Source organism: Cryptotermes secundus, unplaced genomic scaffold (genome assembly GCF_002891405.2).
Source record: "Cryptotermes secundus unplaced genomic scaffold, Csec_1.0 scaffold160, whole genome shotgun sequence".
Taxonomy (NCBI): domain Eukaryota; kingdom Metazoa; phylum Arthropoda; class Insecta; order Blattodea; family Kalotermitidae; genus Cryptotermes; species Cryptotermes secundus.
The window spans coordinates 3,942,045-3,962,459 of NW_019745080.1; the positions used below are offsets into that span (position 1 = coordinate 3,942,045).

At 43.1% G+C, this 20,415-nt stretch overlaps 1 protein-coding gene across 1 annotated transcript in view; it reads left to right on the forward strand.

The window, feature by feature from the left end:
* Window positions 1-421: 421 nt before the first annotated feature.
* LOC111874867 (fat-like cadherin-related tumor suppressor homolog) overlaps window positions 422-20,415 on the forward strand; it is a gene marked incomplete at its 3' end in the record, with an annotated part of 232,468 nt that continues 212,474 nt past the window's right edge. The window contains exon 1 of the mRNA XM_023870717.2: window positions 422-833. Within this exon, the coding sequence (XP_023726485.2) occupies window positions 757-833 (77 nt within the window). The remainder of the gene's footprint in view (window positions 834-20,415) is intronic.

Here is a 20,415-nt window from a genome sequence, read left to right on the forward strand (position 1 = left end):
CAGGTGGCAAGCAGATCAAATCCTGCAAGAGCATAGTTGTGCGTAACAGTTTGTGAAGCACGCGGTTGGAGTTCCCAGACATGAAGATGTTACTGTAGAGTCACAGGAGCCCGAAGAAAGCGAAATATTTCAACTGTTTGTCACATGCGCTGACGTGTTCAGACAAGTCTGTTTACTGCTTGCAAGCGAAGGAAAAGTCTTTCAATATAACATGAGGCAAGGTTTTTAAACTGCTGGAAGTTTCTCGTTGTCTACCTTTTCCCCAAATACATAATAGACATGGAATTCAGGTCCAAGCCTCTGCGGCGGACAAAGGGAACACCGCTGTATGCCTACGAGCGGGAGGGGAAGGGAAGGATGAGAAGGGAGGGGGGATAGTAGTGCTTTCAAGGGTAGTGCATAACTGGCCATCCGTCTGCTAGCTACTACGGACAGCTTGCAGGGTGCTGAGTCGAAAGACGCTGTTAAATGGAACGTGTGTTGTGTAACCTAGGCGTGTAATAGTGTTTTATTAAGTAAAAATACGAAAGATTTATCTGTGTTAAGAAGTCAGAAATACTGCGTGTGCTTGCTAGTAGGTTATTGTGGGTATAACGTGTGAACATTACGTATGTCGTGTTGAATATGGAGGTTATGTGACAAGTGATTTAGGTGTACGAGAAATTATCGTAAGAAAGCTGTTGTAGCCTTAGCCATGTTTCGCAGACGATTATGTAAAGATTATAGTGAGCTGAGTAAGATGTAATCGCAGTAAATATGTTTCATGTTACGTGGAAAGCAGATGTTGGAAATCTCAATAAGGGGATTAGAGGAACTACAATGCAGTCAAAGAGGTACGTGCATTTTAAATGAAAATGTGGAAGTTAAAATTGGTATAAGATGTAAAACGTGGTGTATATTCCTCAGCACACCATGTGGCATATAAACTTAGGTCATTCTAGATAATTAAGCATAGTAACTTATGATAATGTAAGCTAACCTATACTTTAATGCATGCTTTAATGTGTTAAAGGCTTATTTCAAATGAGGGGTAATCTCTACTTCTTGAATGGTAGAATTTTTGTTTGTACATCTTGGAAACGAGTCGATTTATTATGAACGAGGAAGTATTATGAAAAAGAAGAATCTTCTAGACCATCAGCCTCCAATTTACAGCACAGAATGCAAAAGAAAAAGTCAATAAGCTTAAAAGGTGCTACTTCAGCGTGAAGTCTACTTGAAGTTTTACACTATAGCATGCGGTCTAACGGAGTATTTATCATAAAACAATTATATATATATATTTATATTTAATTTCCTTAGAAGAAATAAATCTTGCAGCCCACGATAATATGTCCGCTAACCTAACTTAACTTTTGTAATATTTTAGGTTTTCACGGCTGTGACTATGAAGAATGTCGTTTCTGGGATGTGGCGCAGTGTAGATCTTGTGTAAGCCAACGTTTCGGAGGAACGTATCGCCTCCATCTTCACAGCCACCTGATCACGCTGGTTTATCGATCGCGATTTTTTTTTTCTTCCCTGAAGATCGAAACGTCGGCATATACAATATCTACACGGCGCCACATCCCAGAAGACGCCATTCTTCATAACCCAACCTAACTTAATCTAATCTTTAATCTGCGGTCTACCTGGACATTTATGTTATAGCATGCGGTTTGACTTTGAACGGGCTGCACATTATATCTCCTCAATGAGTGTTCTTCTGAGGTTTCTTCTCTTTATGCGCCTCCTTGTGCACGAAGTGCGATTGTGTAAAATGCTCTTATAAGGGCTAGATACCTTCTTGCATGTTGCATCCCAGACGCTTATTGACGAATTTCAGTGTAAACTCTATATGGAAAAGAGCGCGCCTGAGAATGACGAAGCGATTCTTTATCGGCCCAATTCGACCTGTGCTTTACTTGAAGCTTGACTCAAATTCTGGAACAATTTTAAAGGGACTGCCCATTTAACGTTGGCTATGTTCGTGACAAAAATTGTGAATTTTATGAATACCATACCGTTCCCAGAACACATATTTGAAATATATTTCGATATGAATGTGTAACGATTTATGTTAGACCCATAAGGAAATGTAAGATCGCTGATTGATGTATGTAGTGTGATATTATTTTCAGCAGTAGGCCTTATTAAAGTTGATGAACCCTGGGATTTGACACCGTGCAGAATGTTTCGGAGGGGCATGCTGTCTGCGTCTTCAAGATCTGTCCGGAACCTGAAGGCAGCATGTTCTTCCGAAACGTCAGTATCCACACGGTGTCACAGACCAGAGTGTCTCAATCCGAATGCACTGCCGTCAAATCCTGAGAATGAAATGGCAACGTAGCCTCTCAGTCTGTCTGTCCACCAATGAAACGGATGAGGTTTGCAGAGCCATTAAAGCGAAAAGTTGCGTGTTCGATTCCGGATGAGGTCATTGGATTTTATTTTCAATTGACCTAATCATTCCAGCCACACTTTGGCCCTGGGGGTTAAGGGCGGCCTGCTCGTAAGGCCTACAATCCCACCGCCATCTGTGGACCGATTATCTAGAAAATGTGGGAACTTCGACGTCTCACAATCCAATGGGATTCCACGGCCTGTTACAGCGATAGATTTACCCTTTTTATGATATAGAAATACACGTATATTGACAATGAGAAAGGTTTTGTGGTTAAATGATTCCATGATTTCCTTGTGTACCTTCCTCACATTTAATGGTCTACTCGTACTTTCCTTAATTTGAAAAAAGAAACAAACAAAAGGAAGCTTAAGAGATCGCCTTGCTGTCCATATTCGCGTGTCTGTCCATCTGTAAGTGTCTCCACATTTTTTAGGTTTACGAGATCACCGCCTCTGTGGTCTAGTGGTCAGAGTTCCTAGCTACAAATCCAGATGTCCCCGGTTAGATTCCTGGCGCTACCAGATTTTCTGAGAAGTAGTTGGTGTGGAACGGGGTCCACTCAGCCTCGTGAGGATAACTGAGGAGCTGTTTCAGGGAAATAGCGGCTCCGGTCTAGAAAGCAGATTAACGGCCGTGGGGATTCATTGCCCTGACCACGCGACATCCTCTATCCGCTAAAGTTGGCACTAACTTCGCCGACAAGCGGCGGTCGCTCGGTCGGTATAGTTCGCTTGCGGACTACAGGCACGGAGTTTTTTTATTCAGTCCATGTCGTATCAAAGGAAAGTATGCAGAACTTCTTGTTACTCTATATATGTATCAGTGTGTTGGTTAAGATTGCAGTTCGCGCGCAGACCGCCGTACTGGCGTTTGAGTGAGTGTAGTTGCTTGTCTGTGAAGACTGGAATGCTTCATCTGATCCATGTGCTAATTGTGACAACTATAACTAATACGTGTTTATATCAGAGCTTTTCCTTGACCAACACTGAGGTGAATATTGTTTAATTTTAGCCTTCATATGTTGTCCTTCTTTAGTCTGTTACACTAACAAACAAATCAACAAACAAATTTCATGGAATTGAGTCCTTCTTGAGAGGCTGATAGTTTATTTAGGAGATTCCCGGAATTTTATGGAACCGTGACAAGGAAGATCTTTTAAGTCAGTTTCGAGACGCCAGCCTGCCAGGATAAACGCCTGGGAACAGAGGAATTGAATTGAGTTCTGGAGATGGCAGTAGAATATAATTGAGAAGAGATGGCAAGGAAGGAATTGGGCTCTGTAAAGAGGACTTCATGTGTGATTAGAAGTGACAGACAATTATAAATCCGTTGCCAGGATACGACTAGTGAAGACTGAGAACATTAATGTGTGTGTAACAGTGAATTGTAAAGTGTGTAGATCAGCGATAACGGTGTATTATTTGTAGTGTCGAGTTGTTTGTATAAGGTGTCTATAAATCCAATTATCGAATCAAAGTGCTCACCCCCAAATACGTGACAGTATCATAAAACTGGGAAGTGGATTGAGGTGAATGGACAGTTTCACGCTCCATCTGCTTTACTGCTCTTGGTACTAGTTTGATGTCAGGGTTGGTGGAACCCAGAAGCGATCTGGTCGCTGTAACCAAAAGAAAAATCATTCATCTTGCTAAAAGACGACTCCCGGTCGCCGAGTCACTGTACTGACGGAGCTGTTTTTTTTTTTTCCAATAATACCACGCCATGAAGATACAGAACTAGGATTGACAACTATAACTACATTCATTCTTAATCGCTGCTCCTTGTGATGAGTTGTTAGTTTAACACTCAGCCTTCTTTAGCCCTGGTAAATAAGTCTCTGTTATCCATAGGGTAGGAGGCTGTATGGACCCCAGAGTCTGTGCTGGTGCGCTTGAGGAGAGGAACGTCCCTTCCCCAGACGTCCGGCCTGTAGTTCAGACACTGTACTGACTCATATCCCAGGTCAGTAATTTAGCGAAATTCCATGACATCTGAGGGAGTGAAGATGTGGCTCCACTCATTCTTAAGTTGGGTTTACATGAGTGAGTGGACAGCTTCAGGCTCCCACCGCTTTTCCCTATGGTAAGGTCTGTCTCCCACCGGTTCCTTTTGGCTGGAAGGCTGGGTGGACCCTGTAGCATGTCTGCGCGCTCTTTCCCTAGATGCAAGAAACCCGTGAATATATGCCTACTCCAAATTGAATTCTGCATTACAAATTACAGATGTTTGGGGTTCTCACAGCGGTGGTTATGAACAGTTTTTTTTTGTGGGATATAACGTCTTGCAATCCGGTGAAAGTCATCCTACGTTTCGGAGGGACATGTCGCTTCTGTCTTCAGGATCAAAGAATACGCCAAGTATGAAGGAGACAGGAAGAAGAGTAGTAGAGTAAATTCACCTTCTGTATTGTCCCGGATCGGGCTGCAGTCCTCACCCTCTCCCCCTGGGTCTCTTGGACTAGAACTTAGGTTTACATGTTCATGAACTCACTCATCCTGCTTCGACACCGAAGGTGGAGGCAGCATATGTCCCCGAAATGTCGGCAACATACCAACATGTGCGCTGCAGAGACGAAAGATAAGAATCAGTAATCTCGATTCTGAAGTTCTCTCGCACTCCAGTGGTTCATTTGTGATACAAGCCATGTGATAGGTAAGTCCTTCACATTTACTTGAAGAGATTCCGTCTTAGCCGAAGCCTTTTCACTGGTGTGGGGTAAACTGTGATGCTGATGAGATGAAGGTGTTCATGGCCCCAACGGGCTTACCTTCTAAGTTTACCTTCCTGTTCCAGTCTCCTCGGAGGAGTCGTGTGTAACTGAACCAACTCCGATGAGATCACCAGTTGCTTTGGAGAAGAAGGGCCCTCAATCTCTTCAGTTCCCCCCTTCAACATGATAGGCACATCGCTACCGACTTACTAGCAGCCAAACTTCACAGTAATTGTCTATCTTATCTCTGTTCCTCCTTTTGGTTGTTTAACACGTCCGTGTACTCTATACGAAAATACAATGGATACCCAGCTGCCTTAGCATGGTAACTTCGTTCATCCATGATTAGCGTAACGGTTATACGTTAATTAGCTGAGTTCCTGACTTCTTTCATTTAAATTTCTATGTTCATCGGATTAAAAACGCGATAGAGAGATAGTGTTTGCTTTGTAACTTTTAAATTATTCAAAATCAGACTTGATAAGTATAAACTAAGCGATGTTGCTTTTGCAGGTCGTTTAACCCTTTAAATACTGAATTTCATCTAAATAGTATATACAAATTCAGTTCGTATCTCATAGGAAACACATTACGTCTCCTCTATAAGGACAAACCGGTTAGTGCTGTTTGGGGAAACAGATGTTTATTGTGAGGACTATACGGAACACAGAAATGCACTGTATGTAGAGTTCTAGTGTGATAAAGCAGGTGGGCTTTATAAAGGGTTAATACAGGAATGCGTAATACTCTTAATGAAGGTGATATGACAGTTTCATGTTCTGACCGTTTTACTGCCAAAGCCACATATAAGATGGTCTATTAGTGGATGGGCAGGCCAGTCTGAATGAAATGGCGAAAAAAAAAGTATATATTGAAGGTAAAATTATCACAGCACTGATGTGTAATACGGGCTCTCACGTTGTTGGGTAGGTAGCAGATGAATGTGACAGCTGTGTGTTTTGTGGCATACCATTACCGTATTTCGAGATAACGGTGTTTACTACCATTGTATTATCGCTCTCACCTACCCTCTGTCGGATAAGGAATCAAATGTCTATGCGGTTACAGGACCTAAACATGTTTACCACAATTGAAGTATGAATGAAGGTGATGGAACTGTTATGTGTGAAAACCTCTATACGTTATCATCTGATAACTTATTTTGCTAATGATGACAATTCTTTTTTTTTTTTTACTTCGCACTACAGCCCCAATGGGCCTAGACCTACCTCCATGAACTTCTCCGTTCACTTCGGTTTTTCTAGATCCTACACATTCGGTAGGACTCCTTGTGCGGATGATCAGCTCGTTGCAAGGCCTCTACCTGTACACAGACACAGAAAAACGCACACACACAAACTAAATATCCATGCCCTGAGTGGGATTAGAACCCACGATCCCCGTTTCCAAGCGAGCGAAGACAGTACATGCCTTAGACCACTCGGCTACCGTGACCGGCTGACAATTCTTTTATCGTAAATTATTCTAGAATAATAAATATGTAATAGCTACCTGGCTAGCGACGGGCTATGGAATGAAAAACTAGGGTTCGATTCTCGGTAGGCGCAAGAGATTTTTCTCTCCTCCACAGAGCCCAGACCGGCTCTGGAGCCCACCTAACCTCTACCCAATGGATACGGGGGGGGGGCTGTTTCCCCGGGGGTAAAGCGGCGAGGCGTGAAGCTGACCACTCACCTCCATCTAGTTTTCCATACGGCATCATGTAGTGATTACTTAAGCAAGCACAGGGGGATTACCTTACCGTCATGGATACTGATGTGTGTTGTGATATGTCAATGCATTGCCAGGCAACGGCTCGATAAACACCCCGCGATACGTGCATGCAACAATAGGACGAATGTTAGAGCTCGTTGGTACGCAACAATGAGCGCGCCAATGAACTCACTGGGTAGGAATCACGTGACTTCTATTTTCAGTGTGGTCCGCGCCATATCCAGTGCTAGGTAACAGAACTTTAAACACATCTACAATAATAGAAGGTGTCTTCTATGTGTGGTCCATTCCGAAGGATTATAGGTGACAACATAAGTTTCTAGAGAGTAGTTGTAGCTGAGAAACCGTGAGTCAAGGACCCGAAACCGTCATGGAAAAGTTTAGAGCGCTGTGCAGTGCAGTGTAGTTAAGAGTCCAGAAGGGTTTTAGTGAGTTCCGAGGTTCCAGGGTGACTGAAGACGAAATTGCAACAAGATTTCACAGTGATTTGAAGTGCTATTTTCGTCACGCGTAACCCTCTACTCGTGACAGTATGAATCATTAATTAAATACACAAATATTCTTTCTCACAAAACTGCATTATTTTTATGTTGGTTGTTAACTTTGTTGTTAATATCGAGACTTTATAACGTCGGAAAACACTCACATTTTCCGAAGTTTCACTGATGTATGGATTGCAACTTGCCGATAATACTTGCACGTAATTAGGCAGAGAGACAACATTACCTTTATCTTACCGTCACGGACGAGAAGTCTTTGTGATCAAGTAATCCAAAAACAAGTAACTATTTTGTTTGTTTGTTTCACGTTTAAAGAATATAGACAGATACAAGAGAAAATTACTGGCATATATTTTCCATATTTTTGCTTCGTATGGAAAATTCATTTTAATAGTCCCATCGTCTCCTTACCGTCTTTTAATTTTCTCATACGCAAAATATTGTCACGCGTAGGATGACAGTAAGCACGACAAAAATGGTGGGTTCTAGTTCGGATGATTGGCTTTATTAGCATTTTGGTTGCAACCTCTGTTAATCACATTTACTACAGGAAATACAGCGCTATCGCTGATTTACACTCTTTCCAGTTCACCATTGCACACACTAGGATTCTCCATCTTCACTAGTCGGTTCCTGGCAACGGAACTCAACACAAACTATAACAGTCTCATTGGATTACACACTCCAAGTATTACACATAATTAATTTCTTCAGATCACACGCCAAGTCTTCACACGATGAAACTTCCATGGCTATCTTCCAGCTAAACGTTAGAACTTACACCTGCCACTTAAAAACTGAAACTTGTTATGTCTGTAACTGTCGTTATATAGCCTCCGCCCCGACCACGCANGCACACACTAGGATTCTCCATCTTCACTAGTCGGTTCCTGGCACGGGAACTTAACACAAACTATAACAGTCTCATTGGATTACAGACTCCAAGGATTACACATAATTAATTTCTTCAAATCACACGCCAAGTCTTCACACGACGAACCTTCCATGGCTATCTTCCACCTAAATGTTAGAACTTACACCTGCCACTTAAAAACTGAAACTTGTTATGTCTGTAACTGTCGTTATATAGCCTCCGCACTGACAACGCAGAAAACACAACCTCTTTTGTTGAAACGTATTTACCGAACCATTGCATGGAAACGGTCGCCGCGAGGACATCATAGAAAGCCAGTCACGTGATAGCTGCTAATCCATTGGCGATCTAACTGTTGCCTAGCAGCGAGCTGTAAAAATTCGTCCTGTTGTTGAGTGCATTTACACGAGATGTTTATTGCGCCGTTGCCTAGGTATGCACGTTACAGTATCATTAGTTGAGGATTACCTTGAGATCTACCGACGTCTGGGGCATTCGAGTTCGATTCCCGCTTAATGCATGTTTCATATCATGTATAAACAGCCACCATGTCATCTCTGTCACTTGTCTCTGAAATTTCGTACATGTCGCTTCACAACCAAAAACAAATGACGCCAGGCACCAAGCGACGGACCGACGAATGGGAGTGCTGGCATATCGTTGCGTTGAATGACAGCTTCAGACGTAACATTAGCGACAGAACCTGGCGTAGTCTCGTTTGGAGAATAGGACATCAATGTTGGGGTCATCTGGATTGTCGCGTCGTTGTTCAGCGAACATTAGCTTGAAACGAGCGTTTCCCTCCCAGCAGCTGGAATATACGTGTACGTGTGTTTTCTGTTGTATTCCCTGTTTCCCTCGCTTATAACTTCCGTGTTCTCGCTCCTCGCCGTCTGTGTGCAACTTTGTCTATATATTAATATGCACACTTCACTACAGAGCACTACGTGTCTTTTTCCTAACTGCCCATCATCAGATGTGTGAGATGCTGCTCTGTTGTCACTATGGTCTGCTTTTCATTCTGATGTGAAATGCTTCTGAAATGTTTTATTTTAGGCTATTTTAGATTATGCCGTTGTTATTCACGTGTGTGGTGTATTTTTTGTTGATGTGTTGGTTTATCCTTTTATGCTGTTCTGAAGGAGTGGAAAGGCAAGAAGACAGTACGGAAGTTGGAATACACAGTGCAACAGGATGCTGCGGTATCGAGAGTTCCCTCGCTTTACTTTTCGCCGCACTGTCAGAGTGTTCGTCGAGAAATTAATAATTACTTAGCCCATAAACAAGTGTTATGCCTTTATGAAAGTTGAAAGTTCATTACCGTGTTCACAAGAACCCTTCACCAGTCCCCATCCTGAGCCAGATTCAGTCCATACCCCACTTTATCTCTCTAAAATCCATCGTAATATTATCTTATAGCCTACGTCTAGGTCTATCTAGTGGTCACTTTCCTTATGGGTTTCCAATCAAANTCCTAATAAATTGCAGGATACTTCCACCATAGCCTTGCGAGTAGTAGAAGGCGACGAAAAGGAAACCCGGCGCCTTGAGGTATAACTGTGCCACCCTGTCCCTGGGGAACATAAGGTCTGGTCCTCCAGATTGGGGATTGGACGCAAATCTGTGACCACCTTGCTTTGTAAAAAATGTAAAAAGTTAAAAGTAAAGTTGTCCCTGTTCTTAGCTAATTAAGAACTGCGCCATGAAGACGTATGGGGGAGTGGATATACAGATCCATATTTTCTTGACCTCATCACTAACTGAAGGTGAGTGGCCAGCTACGCACCCCAGCCGCTTTACCCCCGGGGAAAGAGCCCCCGGTACCCATTGCATAGGGGACTGGGTGAACACCAGAACTGGTCTGGATGGCGTGTAGATGAGAAAATTCTTGACCCTACCTGCACTCGAACTCCGTCCCCTCCACGGTCTAACCAGTAGCCAGTCGCTATACCGACTGAGCTAACCCGTCTCCTGAAAGAAATGAATTGTTGTTAAATCAAAAGAAGTGAAAACCTGATCAAATGTCGCAGAATCTTCTGAGAAGGACTGCGATACAAACACAGCTGTATTGCCAATTATTATTATTATTATTATTGAGAGATTAGGCCCTACGTCATGTTCTCATTCAGAATTAATCTGAAAGTATGAATCTTACAGACAGTTGGTAGAACTCGTTGGACTGGGGATCACACCATCGAAATGCTTAATAAATATTTATACATAAATTTAATAAAAATTCGCTTGAAAAGAAAGTACTAAAACCGAAGTTTGTTCCATCTTAAAGTTAAATCGCCTACCGAACTCGTTCAAGACGTGAACAATCATAGAGCTGTTCGATTCGAGTTGTAACTCGAATATCGAATTCATGGAAGTGAACATCCTGTTATTTCACATGCGAGGTGTCGTTCTGGCGTGAACTCGTACGAGAAATAGACAAATTCGAAAAGAAAATAGAAGTTCCAAATTATTGAAGTTCTGTAAATAAAATTAAGAATCAGCTGTGCAACAAAGAATATTTTCATCTGGGATTTAACCCCGTAGATTCCGATAAAAGTAAAGAGTAAACTGACGTTTCAGAGGTAGATACTGCCTCCATCTTCAGGGTTAAAGGGTAATTTCTTTTAATGCTATTGGGGTGGGAATAAGTTCATTGTACCGCGACCACTTCTGGCCTATTTTACAAGCCCCAGATGATAGGTGAGGGTGATGATGGAGCAGTTGGTGGAATGAAGAGTGGCAGGGGAAACCGAAGTACTCGGAGAAAACCTGCCCCAGCGCCACTTTGTCCACCACAAATCCCACTTGACCAGACCCGGGATCGAACCCGGCCCTCCGCGATGGGAAGCCAGCGACTAAGCGCTTGAGCTATGGCGCGGCCCGGGTTAAAGGGCAAGTATCGCAACAAGCAGGCTGCACGCACCTACTCTTAGACCCTGAAGATGAATACAGAAGGTTTCTTTTAAACGTTGATAAATGTCTACGAGACTACACAACATTACATCCTAGTGACAGTGATCTCTGTAGTCACCACATGACTCTTCCTCACTGGGTATTCTGCATTCAGTGAGGCTGCAGCAAACCTGTTTAAGGTGGCTGGCATGTAGCGGAGGGCATTTTACAACCGCAGAACCATCTTGCAGAAAGATGAAGTTGCCTGAACGTCTCGGTCAAGTAATTAGCCTCCCGGCTTCATATTCGGGAAGCCCTGATTTCAAATAACCCAGAGACTCGCTAGCATACGTGTAACAGGGAGTTCTTGTGGGTTTCCTCGCCCCCTTGGGCAGTTACCGGATTTGTCCCTTGCCAGGGCCACTGCTGATTCCTGAGTATTCTTTCCAATTTGTCATTCGCTAATCTCATTATTTGATATACTGTTATAGGCCTAATATAACGTAAGAAAGAAAGCGTCGTTAAGTAAACCAGTAATAAATAGAGAAATTGAAAGACTCACAATGAACATGTAAGGTAATCTTAGCCCTGAAACAGGCCGTGGAGGCTTATAGCTTTGTGAGACGTCGAGGCTCTCACATTTTTTAGACAATTGGCTCACAGATGGCGGTAAGGTTTTCAGTCTCGGCGCCGGTCGCCCTTTAACCCCAGGAAGATGTGTGGTACGTGTTTGTTTTAGAGGCTTAGTCAACCCCATGGCTGGAAGGATTAGGTCAATTGAAAAGTCCAGTGACATCGAACCTGAGACCTTCCGTCTTGTAGCATAGTGCCTCAACCATTTACGCTACCGAGTGCCCCACAACCGACATGTACAAGTGATGTACACCTCAGTTGTGTGTCGCTTCGACCCACTACAGAAGACCCTTTGCCGTAATTAACTATCATCATGGGCCGCAGTCTCTTTTAGGAACTTATAAGTCGCTAATCAGCTCAAGAAATTCTCCATCTTTTATGGCTCCACTGGGAGTGTTCTTAACGCAGATGAATCCAGTCAATATCTTCCCCTCATGCCGTACCTCTAAGATTCATTTTAACATTATTCTCTTCTCTAAACGTCGGTCTTCCTGATGGCCTCTTACCGTTAGGATTGCCCACCCATTTCTGTTGTCTTGCGTACGTGGTACAGTCTACCATCTCATCGTTCTTGATATAAATAATAGTTGTTGGCGGAGAATGCGAGATACGAAACTTGTCGGTACGCAGTTCTCTCCATCTCCCCTTTACTTCCTCCCTTCCAAGTTTCTAGGCACTGTCCTCGGCATCGTGTTCTCAGTCGACTTCTGCCTTTGTTCCTCCCCCAAAGCTACCGCATCACCCAGCTCTGATATCCTGTAAGGCATGTTATCGGAAGTACATCACCCAAAAGAATAAGCAAAATCCTGCAGACAGGACTGCCCCTAGATACAAGTATTACAAAATTAGGACATAGAGGTAAAGGGGAGTGGAAGTAATGCTCCGCGCGCTCTTAACCTCTGTACTATATTCATTCTTCGGCTGATTATGCGTCGAAGCCCCATTGGGTGGGCGGAACTCAGGTCTGCACCAGATATTCACTGGAAGATAATCCATACTCTTGCCACGAAATGGAACATTTGTCTTGAAGCAAATAATCTATTCCTATTATTCAAGTACACAGTCAATAATGCAACAATGGTATAAAAACACATAAAATATATTTTTCACTATAAGTGTAACTTTAATACTTTAAAATTTTATTAAATATAATAAAATGTCATTAAGACACTGCAAGTATATCTTATACACTAAAAGTGATTATCAAAATACGTGTACTTGAGTTGTGTTTTTTACGTATTTTTTTTTCAATTTTGCCACATGTTTCGGCCGCACATAGGCCATCGTCAGGCAACTTTTAATTTGTGGGGAGACCACTGCACTGTCCACTTGTCCTTCGTGCTCTCATGCACGTCATTGTTTTGTTGTTGTATATCACATCTAGAATACTCTCATTGTATTCTTTTTTCGGCCATCGTTTCTATGTCGTCTTTTTTTCGTATATATGTTTTTGGTGGGGTCTTCACGTATACGTGAAGTATTAAAGTTACACTTTTAGTGAAAAAATATATTTTTATGTGTCTTTTATATCAGTGTTGCATTACTGACGGTGTACTTTAATAATAGGAATGGTGTCTCAATGCGACAGGATGCTGAAATATAATAAAATAATTATTATTTTACTGACCGACTTTTTACGGCTTATTAAATTCGCTCCATAGACATCATGAACAAAGTGTAGTGTTTTCGAAGTAGAGGGGTTTGGCGATAGTGTATGACGCTCGGAATTACTGGGTTTTTGGACTTTCCCCATCAACCAGTATTCTAAAGAATACAACGTTTCGGAAACTGGATCTGTTTCCATTCTCAGGTAAGAGGGTGGGAGGAACTTACTCTATCGGGTCCGTTAGACCGTCAGGCCTTGTGATTGAGGTTAGCTGCTTCGTCAGTCATTTTGAACGACGGGTTAACACGACATGCATAGTCATCGTATGAAAATAATTTTAACGCAATAACGAAACAACATTAACTGAGACGACGTTAATTAAGCGAGGGACTTCATTGTGCCTGCTCTTCTGTATCGGTTAGGGTCATATATGTCGTTTTTAAATTCACACTAAGTTTACGCCTGGAACAAGAAAACAAAAATGTGCGTTTTCGAGAATTCACTGTATACAGATTTTCATGTCTGGGTAGCATTGAGGGTTTTCATCACATTGGAAAATGAGTGAGTTCAAGAAATAACTTCATCTGCTCTCCAACAAGAGATAATGTCAAGACACAATTTCTTCTCCTTGTGAAAATTTATTTCATACTTTAGCCAAAGGTTTGAGCAGTAGAAGAGGCGGACGGAGCATGTTCCTCCCTAGTGTTGGCAGGTATCTACCAAACTTCACGGTGTGACGTTCCAGAACACCGTATTCATATCCGTCAATGCTGGGATCTGTAACACTAAATCAGGGGACAGATCAAAGGATAGACAGACGGCGCTCGTTAATGCAGGTTACGAAGAAGAGATTATGAATTGTGAAATTCCTGAAACTAGCCACTGAACGTTAGAGTCTAGCTGGAGATCGGAGTCTTGTTATTTCAGGGTTTTAGTCTGAAAATGAGAAAGCTGGTTGGCTTAGTTTTGTGAACGGACACCCTTCTAGGCTGCGTCAGCCATTCCTGCAGACGTGCCAAGCTATTCCAAACAAAGTGGTCCCTCTGTTTGATGGTTCACGGGGTTCCCATCAGACAACGTGAATGTATATTTAAACAGATACTGCCTAACCAACCCTGCAGCCGGTAGGGTGTTGTTATAACGAGGCTGAGGTTAACAGAATGAGGCAATGAGGGGTGGGGGTTGTTTTTTTGCGAAAGCGGTACAGAGACTATAAGAAGCTGAAAATAAAATTATCATAGACGGTATTTTTTATTAATGCTAGTGGGGTAGGACTAAGTCCCTTGTACTGCGGCCACTTCTGGCCTATTGTACCAGCCCCAGATGATAGGTGAGTGTGATTGTGGAGCAATTGGTGGAATGAAGATTGGTAGGGGAAACCGAAGTACTTTGAGAAAACCTGCCCCAGGGCCACTTTGTCCGCCACAAATCCCACTTGATCAGACCCGGGATCGAACCCAGGCCGCCCTGGTGGGAAGCCAGCGACTAACCGCTTGAGCTATGGCGCGGCCATCATAGAAGGTATCCAGTCCTGCACAGTAGAATAGTTCGTTTAACTTAATGGCTTTGTGCCAGACATCGAACACTTTTTTGTAACCAAACGTAACCTTCGAGGACCGGAGTCTGTTAATCGCATTCTTGAGGTAATCAGTGCAAGGGCGAGAATTTGCGCTTGTTTGCAGTGCAGAATGAATGTAGTTTGAGTAGTACTGCCTATGGAATGTGACGCCATATATTCTGGTAGAAACTTACCAACTGCTTCCATTTTGTAGGGTACTCTGCATCAGCAGAATAAATTTGTTTGTTGTTTTCATGTTTGGCTTACTCATCGACCCCGAAGATGGGGGCAATTCTGTCCCTGCAAAACGTCGATAAGCTTTTGCTTGACTGTACGGCGTCGTCCCCGAAGATACAGCTCCCCATTCCACCACGAGAAACTCAGATCCCATGAAGTGTAGTTTGTACTCCGTGATTTTAGTCCGCAAGCGAACTATACCGACCGAGCGACCGCCGCTTGTCGGCGAATTTTACTGCCAACTTTATCGGATAGAGGATGTCGCGTGGTCATCGCAACGAATCCCCACGGTCGTTAATTTCGGTTTTCTAGACCGGTGTAGTTTGTACTAATTCCCTGTAGTGTACCGACAGCCCATCTGAATCTTGGACAATGGGTTTCAGTAAGTCGGTTCCGTGTTCGAATCCCACTCGACACGCAGATGTAGATTTATGTGTATTTTTATTGCTACTCGTTTTTCTTCCTCGCCTCCATGACTTTCTCTTGTGGAAGGTGTCCAGGTCGAATCTCGGCCGAGACGCACTACAGTTATTGACATTTACTTTGTTTTCCTCAGCCCCTCCGGGCGAATGTCGGAATAAAATTTTGAAGTAGGCAATGACCGCTTTCTTCCGCATCTTTTCAAGTTCGTGAAATGTGGGTGTTCTTTTTTACTATTCCTCGCTAAATAACTAAACAACCTAAATTTGATCCATTCATTCGTCACTTTCTTGAAGCCATACTAAATCTCTCTATGGCTCTGCACTCCTCTGTTTGACCTTGGCCCCTTTTTCAGTTTGATCATCTTTTACACAGTCTATAGGACTCTTTGGACGGGGGATCAGCCCGTCACAATGCCGCTACGTGTACACAAGATAGTACAAACCCAGAATAAACGCGCAAAACTCCATACTTCGAGTGGGATTCGCACTCAATATCCCAGTGTTCCAGCTGGCGAAGACAGTTCATGCCTTAGACCGCGGGGCCACTGTGATCGGCGGTTATGCCAAATGGGCCTGCCGTAATGTGTGTGCTGGAGCCGCCCGCTCATTTTGGTTCCTGTGCTGAGCTTAAGAAAGCGAATGGATGCGTCTGATACGGGGATTTCCCAAACGGTGCAATGGAAATAAAATTAATCCCTTCCGCCGCATCCAACTTCATCCAGCCTGTTTTCATTTGACATAGCGGCTGTGCTACGGACCTGACGACCGAAGAATTGTCCGTTTTCTTTTGGGGCCAAATAGATTTATCTCTTCTTCGCAGTGTCCAGACCGGATCTGGAGTCAGCCCCCGTCCTCTTAACGTCTGCTGGAGACTCATACCCCGGCGCTGAAGTGACAGCGGTGTGATAGTGACCACTCACCTTTATCTGGTGCTGAGGTGGACCCATAGCTTCACTCCTCCACGCATCCTCTTGGCGCAGCGCTTAATTAAGCACAGAGACATGTTCGATTTTTTTGTACCACAAGCCATTTTTAGCACATTTAGTGACAAGAAACAAAATAGTAAAAACGAAAGGTCATGCTAGTATACTTTAATGGAATAAAATATACAACAGCATACGATAGTACTAACATATGAACATAATGAAGGCAATTAAGTATAAAGATTAAAAGAAACTTTCGTGTTAGGTCATCTGGCCTCTTTCCAGTCAGATCGACAGATCCAGATTAATTCTAACAGACAGTTAGGACTCCTTGGACAGGGGATCATCCCGTCGGAACGCCCCTATCTGCACAGGACAACGCAAACAGAGAAGAAACGCGGACAAACATCCATGTCTTGACTGAGATTCGAACCCACGATTCAAGTTTTCGAGCGGTGGAAGACGGTTCATGCCTTAGACCGTGCAAGTTGCCGTTTGTTCCTGCAAATTAACCTACACATTTCTGTAGTTTCCTGAAGGAGCTGATAGGTTCTGGCAAACTGACAAACAGACTAGGCTGTTTGTCATTTATTTATTTGTTCATTGTTTATTTAACTGCGCTGTCAGCTCAGAACATGCAGCGTCGACTGTAGCCTGATTAGTGAATGATTGATTGGAAAGTATGTGTAAGGTATGCCGCACACCGGCATGCGTCAAGACATGTAACTGCCAAGACAAGATGTCTGCCACATGACGCAAAGAAAGGAGCACAGTTGAAACGAATGAGATTATGAACACCGCCGCACACCGGTCTGAGTCATGATGCTGACGTCAGCTTCATGATGACGAATCACAAATGAAGCAAGACTGCGTCTTTTGTCTCATGCCTTGATGCTTGTCTTGACGCAGTTGGTATGCGGCCACCCTAAGGAAACACGTGACTTAATTAGAAATACTATCCTGATATTTGCTCGGAGGAACTGACCTCAAAGAGGTTTGAACCCCTGACGCCCAGACTACGAAGCAGGACAGCTAACCTATTCGACCTTGACTTTTAGCTCACTGCTGACGGAACCTAAGTTTCTTTACCCTGTTCACAAAACTCTTTTATCTTAACTTGCTTCTAGGTACTGCAAGTAATTTTCGAATATCTCGTTAATATTAAAACTGTTATATTGAAATGTACATGCTTTTATTTCGACGAATTGCTCTGCCTGGCATTAATTGCATGCGAATCTGGGCTGGTTTTTCATGTGGTCGCCTTTCATATCCAGAGAAGTGGTCGGACTTTTTAATTACGGGGTTCTTACCTGTGGGACTTAAGAGAGGTATGTTGCTATTCATTACATGTTATGTTTATTCATTCGTTATGTGAAAAATCTTTCAGGAAAACTTTTTGAGGCAACATTTGGTTCATGAGCCCTTGCATTTGGGTCATTACTTTTGCACAGTCCGGAAAATATTTCTTAGTGATTAATATACGCCAAATAAATCTACATGCATGCACAGAAATGTAGAACGAATTTCAGGGCTACTAAAACTTGTCTGCAAATGGGACAGCATTACCAAGTTGTCCTTACTGTTCAGATGTCATTAGGAAGCCTTTATACAGAGGGCAACTCTTTTATACGATAAGTTTATTTTTGAGAAAGTCGATTAACTGCTATCGAGTACATCAGTCGGTAACACTTCTGACTTGTTTTCGAAAGATTCCCGTCTGGAACACCGACTATGCTGACTTAGGTTTTGTTTTTTTGTTTTTGGTATTTTCCTCAGCCACATCCTCACCGTTTGAAATTCATTATTTACTATCTTTCAAACGTTCGGCGCTCTATAAGCTGAATTACTGACCGCATCATTAAATAAACTAGAAAATATAATAAGTTCTGTATGAGATTCATGTAAAATATGGATTATAATTAACCGGAACGCACAGGAGTGGAATGTCTTCGGCCACTTTTGGTGTACACTCCCAAGTGTAACTTTCATTGAAGTCCAGGTAATATGGATATGAAATATGCCGACTGTCCAACATGCACTCCATTTTATTTTTCTATTTTACAAATATGAACTAAGTGAAAAGAACACAGTGTTACATATACGCCCATTGCTATGCAACGGGTTAGTAAAAAGGTTCCCGCGAAGACAGATTCTCAGTAAACAGTCCGTTGCTAGTTCACGCACAGTAGGGCGAATATTTATAGCTCGTTGCTAGGCAACAATCAGCACGCCCGTGGACTGGCGAGGTAGCTGTCACGTGACTTGTTTTCAAGGTGATCCGTGCCGTGCCCAGTGCTAAGTAACAACTATAAACACGTCTGCAATAATCGGCATTTTCTATGGGGTCCGTGCCTGAAGTTTATAGGGGACAGTGAAGGTCCTTTGTTGTCAGTCAACTGTCTCAAGTCGTTGCTTCTAATCATCTTAACGCCTACACTTTCACTTTACTCTTACCAGAAGGACGAGCGGGCAAAGCCTGGGAACCTTCTTAAATCGATGGTCTTTCTTTCTTTCTTTCTTTCTTTCTTCTTTTTCTCTCTCTTTTCCATAACTTCTTGTTTGTTGTCAGTCGTAGCTGAAGAGCTTCGAGTCAAGGACACGAAGCCGTCACGGAAAAGAATCAAGGAGGGTTCAGCAGTTGAGAGTACAAGGATGAGAATGGAGCGTGTCCTTAGTGAACTGTGAAGATTAGTTGAGTACAGATTAGCGACCTTACAGAGGGACAATGTAACCCTTTGGAGGCGGAGTTGCTCTAGTTTTTTCCTTACAGTAATTAGGTGAGGAGTTGTATGTCCGGAGCACATGTAATTGGAACGAACGGGAAATGCTTGCAGCGGAGATTGTGGCTCGTTGTTCCTATGGGAACGATGGATTTACGACAGAAAATGAAACAGAATATTAGATAAACGTAAGTTTGATTATGTGCTTAATTGTGTACCATGCCATGAAGATGTAGGGGGGGTATAGCTCCACTCATTCCTAACCTTGATACTGAATTGAGACGAGTAGTCAGCTTCACGTTCCAGCCGCATTTCATCTAGGGAAGAACGCTATAAAGGTATATGGGGAAGCGGCGGTATAGTTCCACCTTTGACCTGGGCGCTACATGGATGTGAGTGGTCAGCTTAACGCCCCAATCGCTTTACCCCTGAAGATGAAAGAGCCACGGGTACCCATTGTTAAAGAAGACTGGGTGATCCCCGGGATCTGTTTGGATATTGTGGAGAGGAATCATATCTGTGGCTCCTGCCGGGAATTGAACACCGATTCGTCAGTCATCTAGCCCATTGTTTCTCAATCGCCGGGCCGCGGTCTCGCAAAGGTTGAGAACCACTGGTCTAGTCGCTATAGCTACCTACTGAGCTATAGGGGAAGGGAAGTTTTAGAATTGATATATTGCGATATTTGTTCTGTGTTTGTACGAAAAGTCGAACTTGCTGTAGAATAGAACCAATGGCGGACTTCGGAGCTGTCGATATTAACCTTCTGTCCCCACGGTAGAATTTATATTTACTTACGTGTAACTGCTGGAAGGAACGCTAGTGCTTGTAATACTACTTGCAGCCATAAAACTGCAGACGCGCTCCAGTGCTGAAGGTTTCCTAAGTAGCGGTCCATTCTTAGCATTGCTTTATAACTTCAGTTGTGATAAATTGCAACTAATATAAAACTTTTTCTTTCCACCCCGATGTTGTGGATATATTTTACCCCTGTTGTTTTTTTCGTGCCTCGACGTGGTTTGTACGTTGGTTGACTAACGAAAACACTGCAGTAGACGAGCTCTCTCGTTGCACCGTGGTCCTTAAGATGCGCATTCAGCACATCTGCCTTCCCCAAAAGGGGTATGTTTGTAGGTTCTTGAGAATAACTTTAGCCGCTATGTTCATAACAACCCCCATATCTTTTCTTAAAGTAGTGCTTGCATCGCCCCCAACCCCCATCG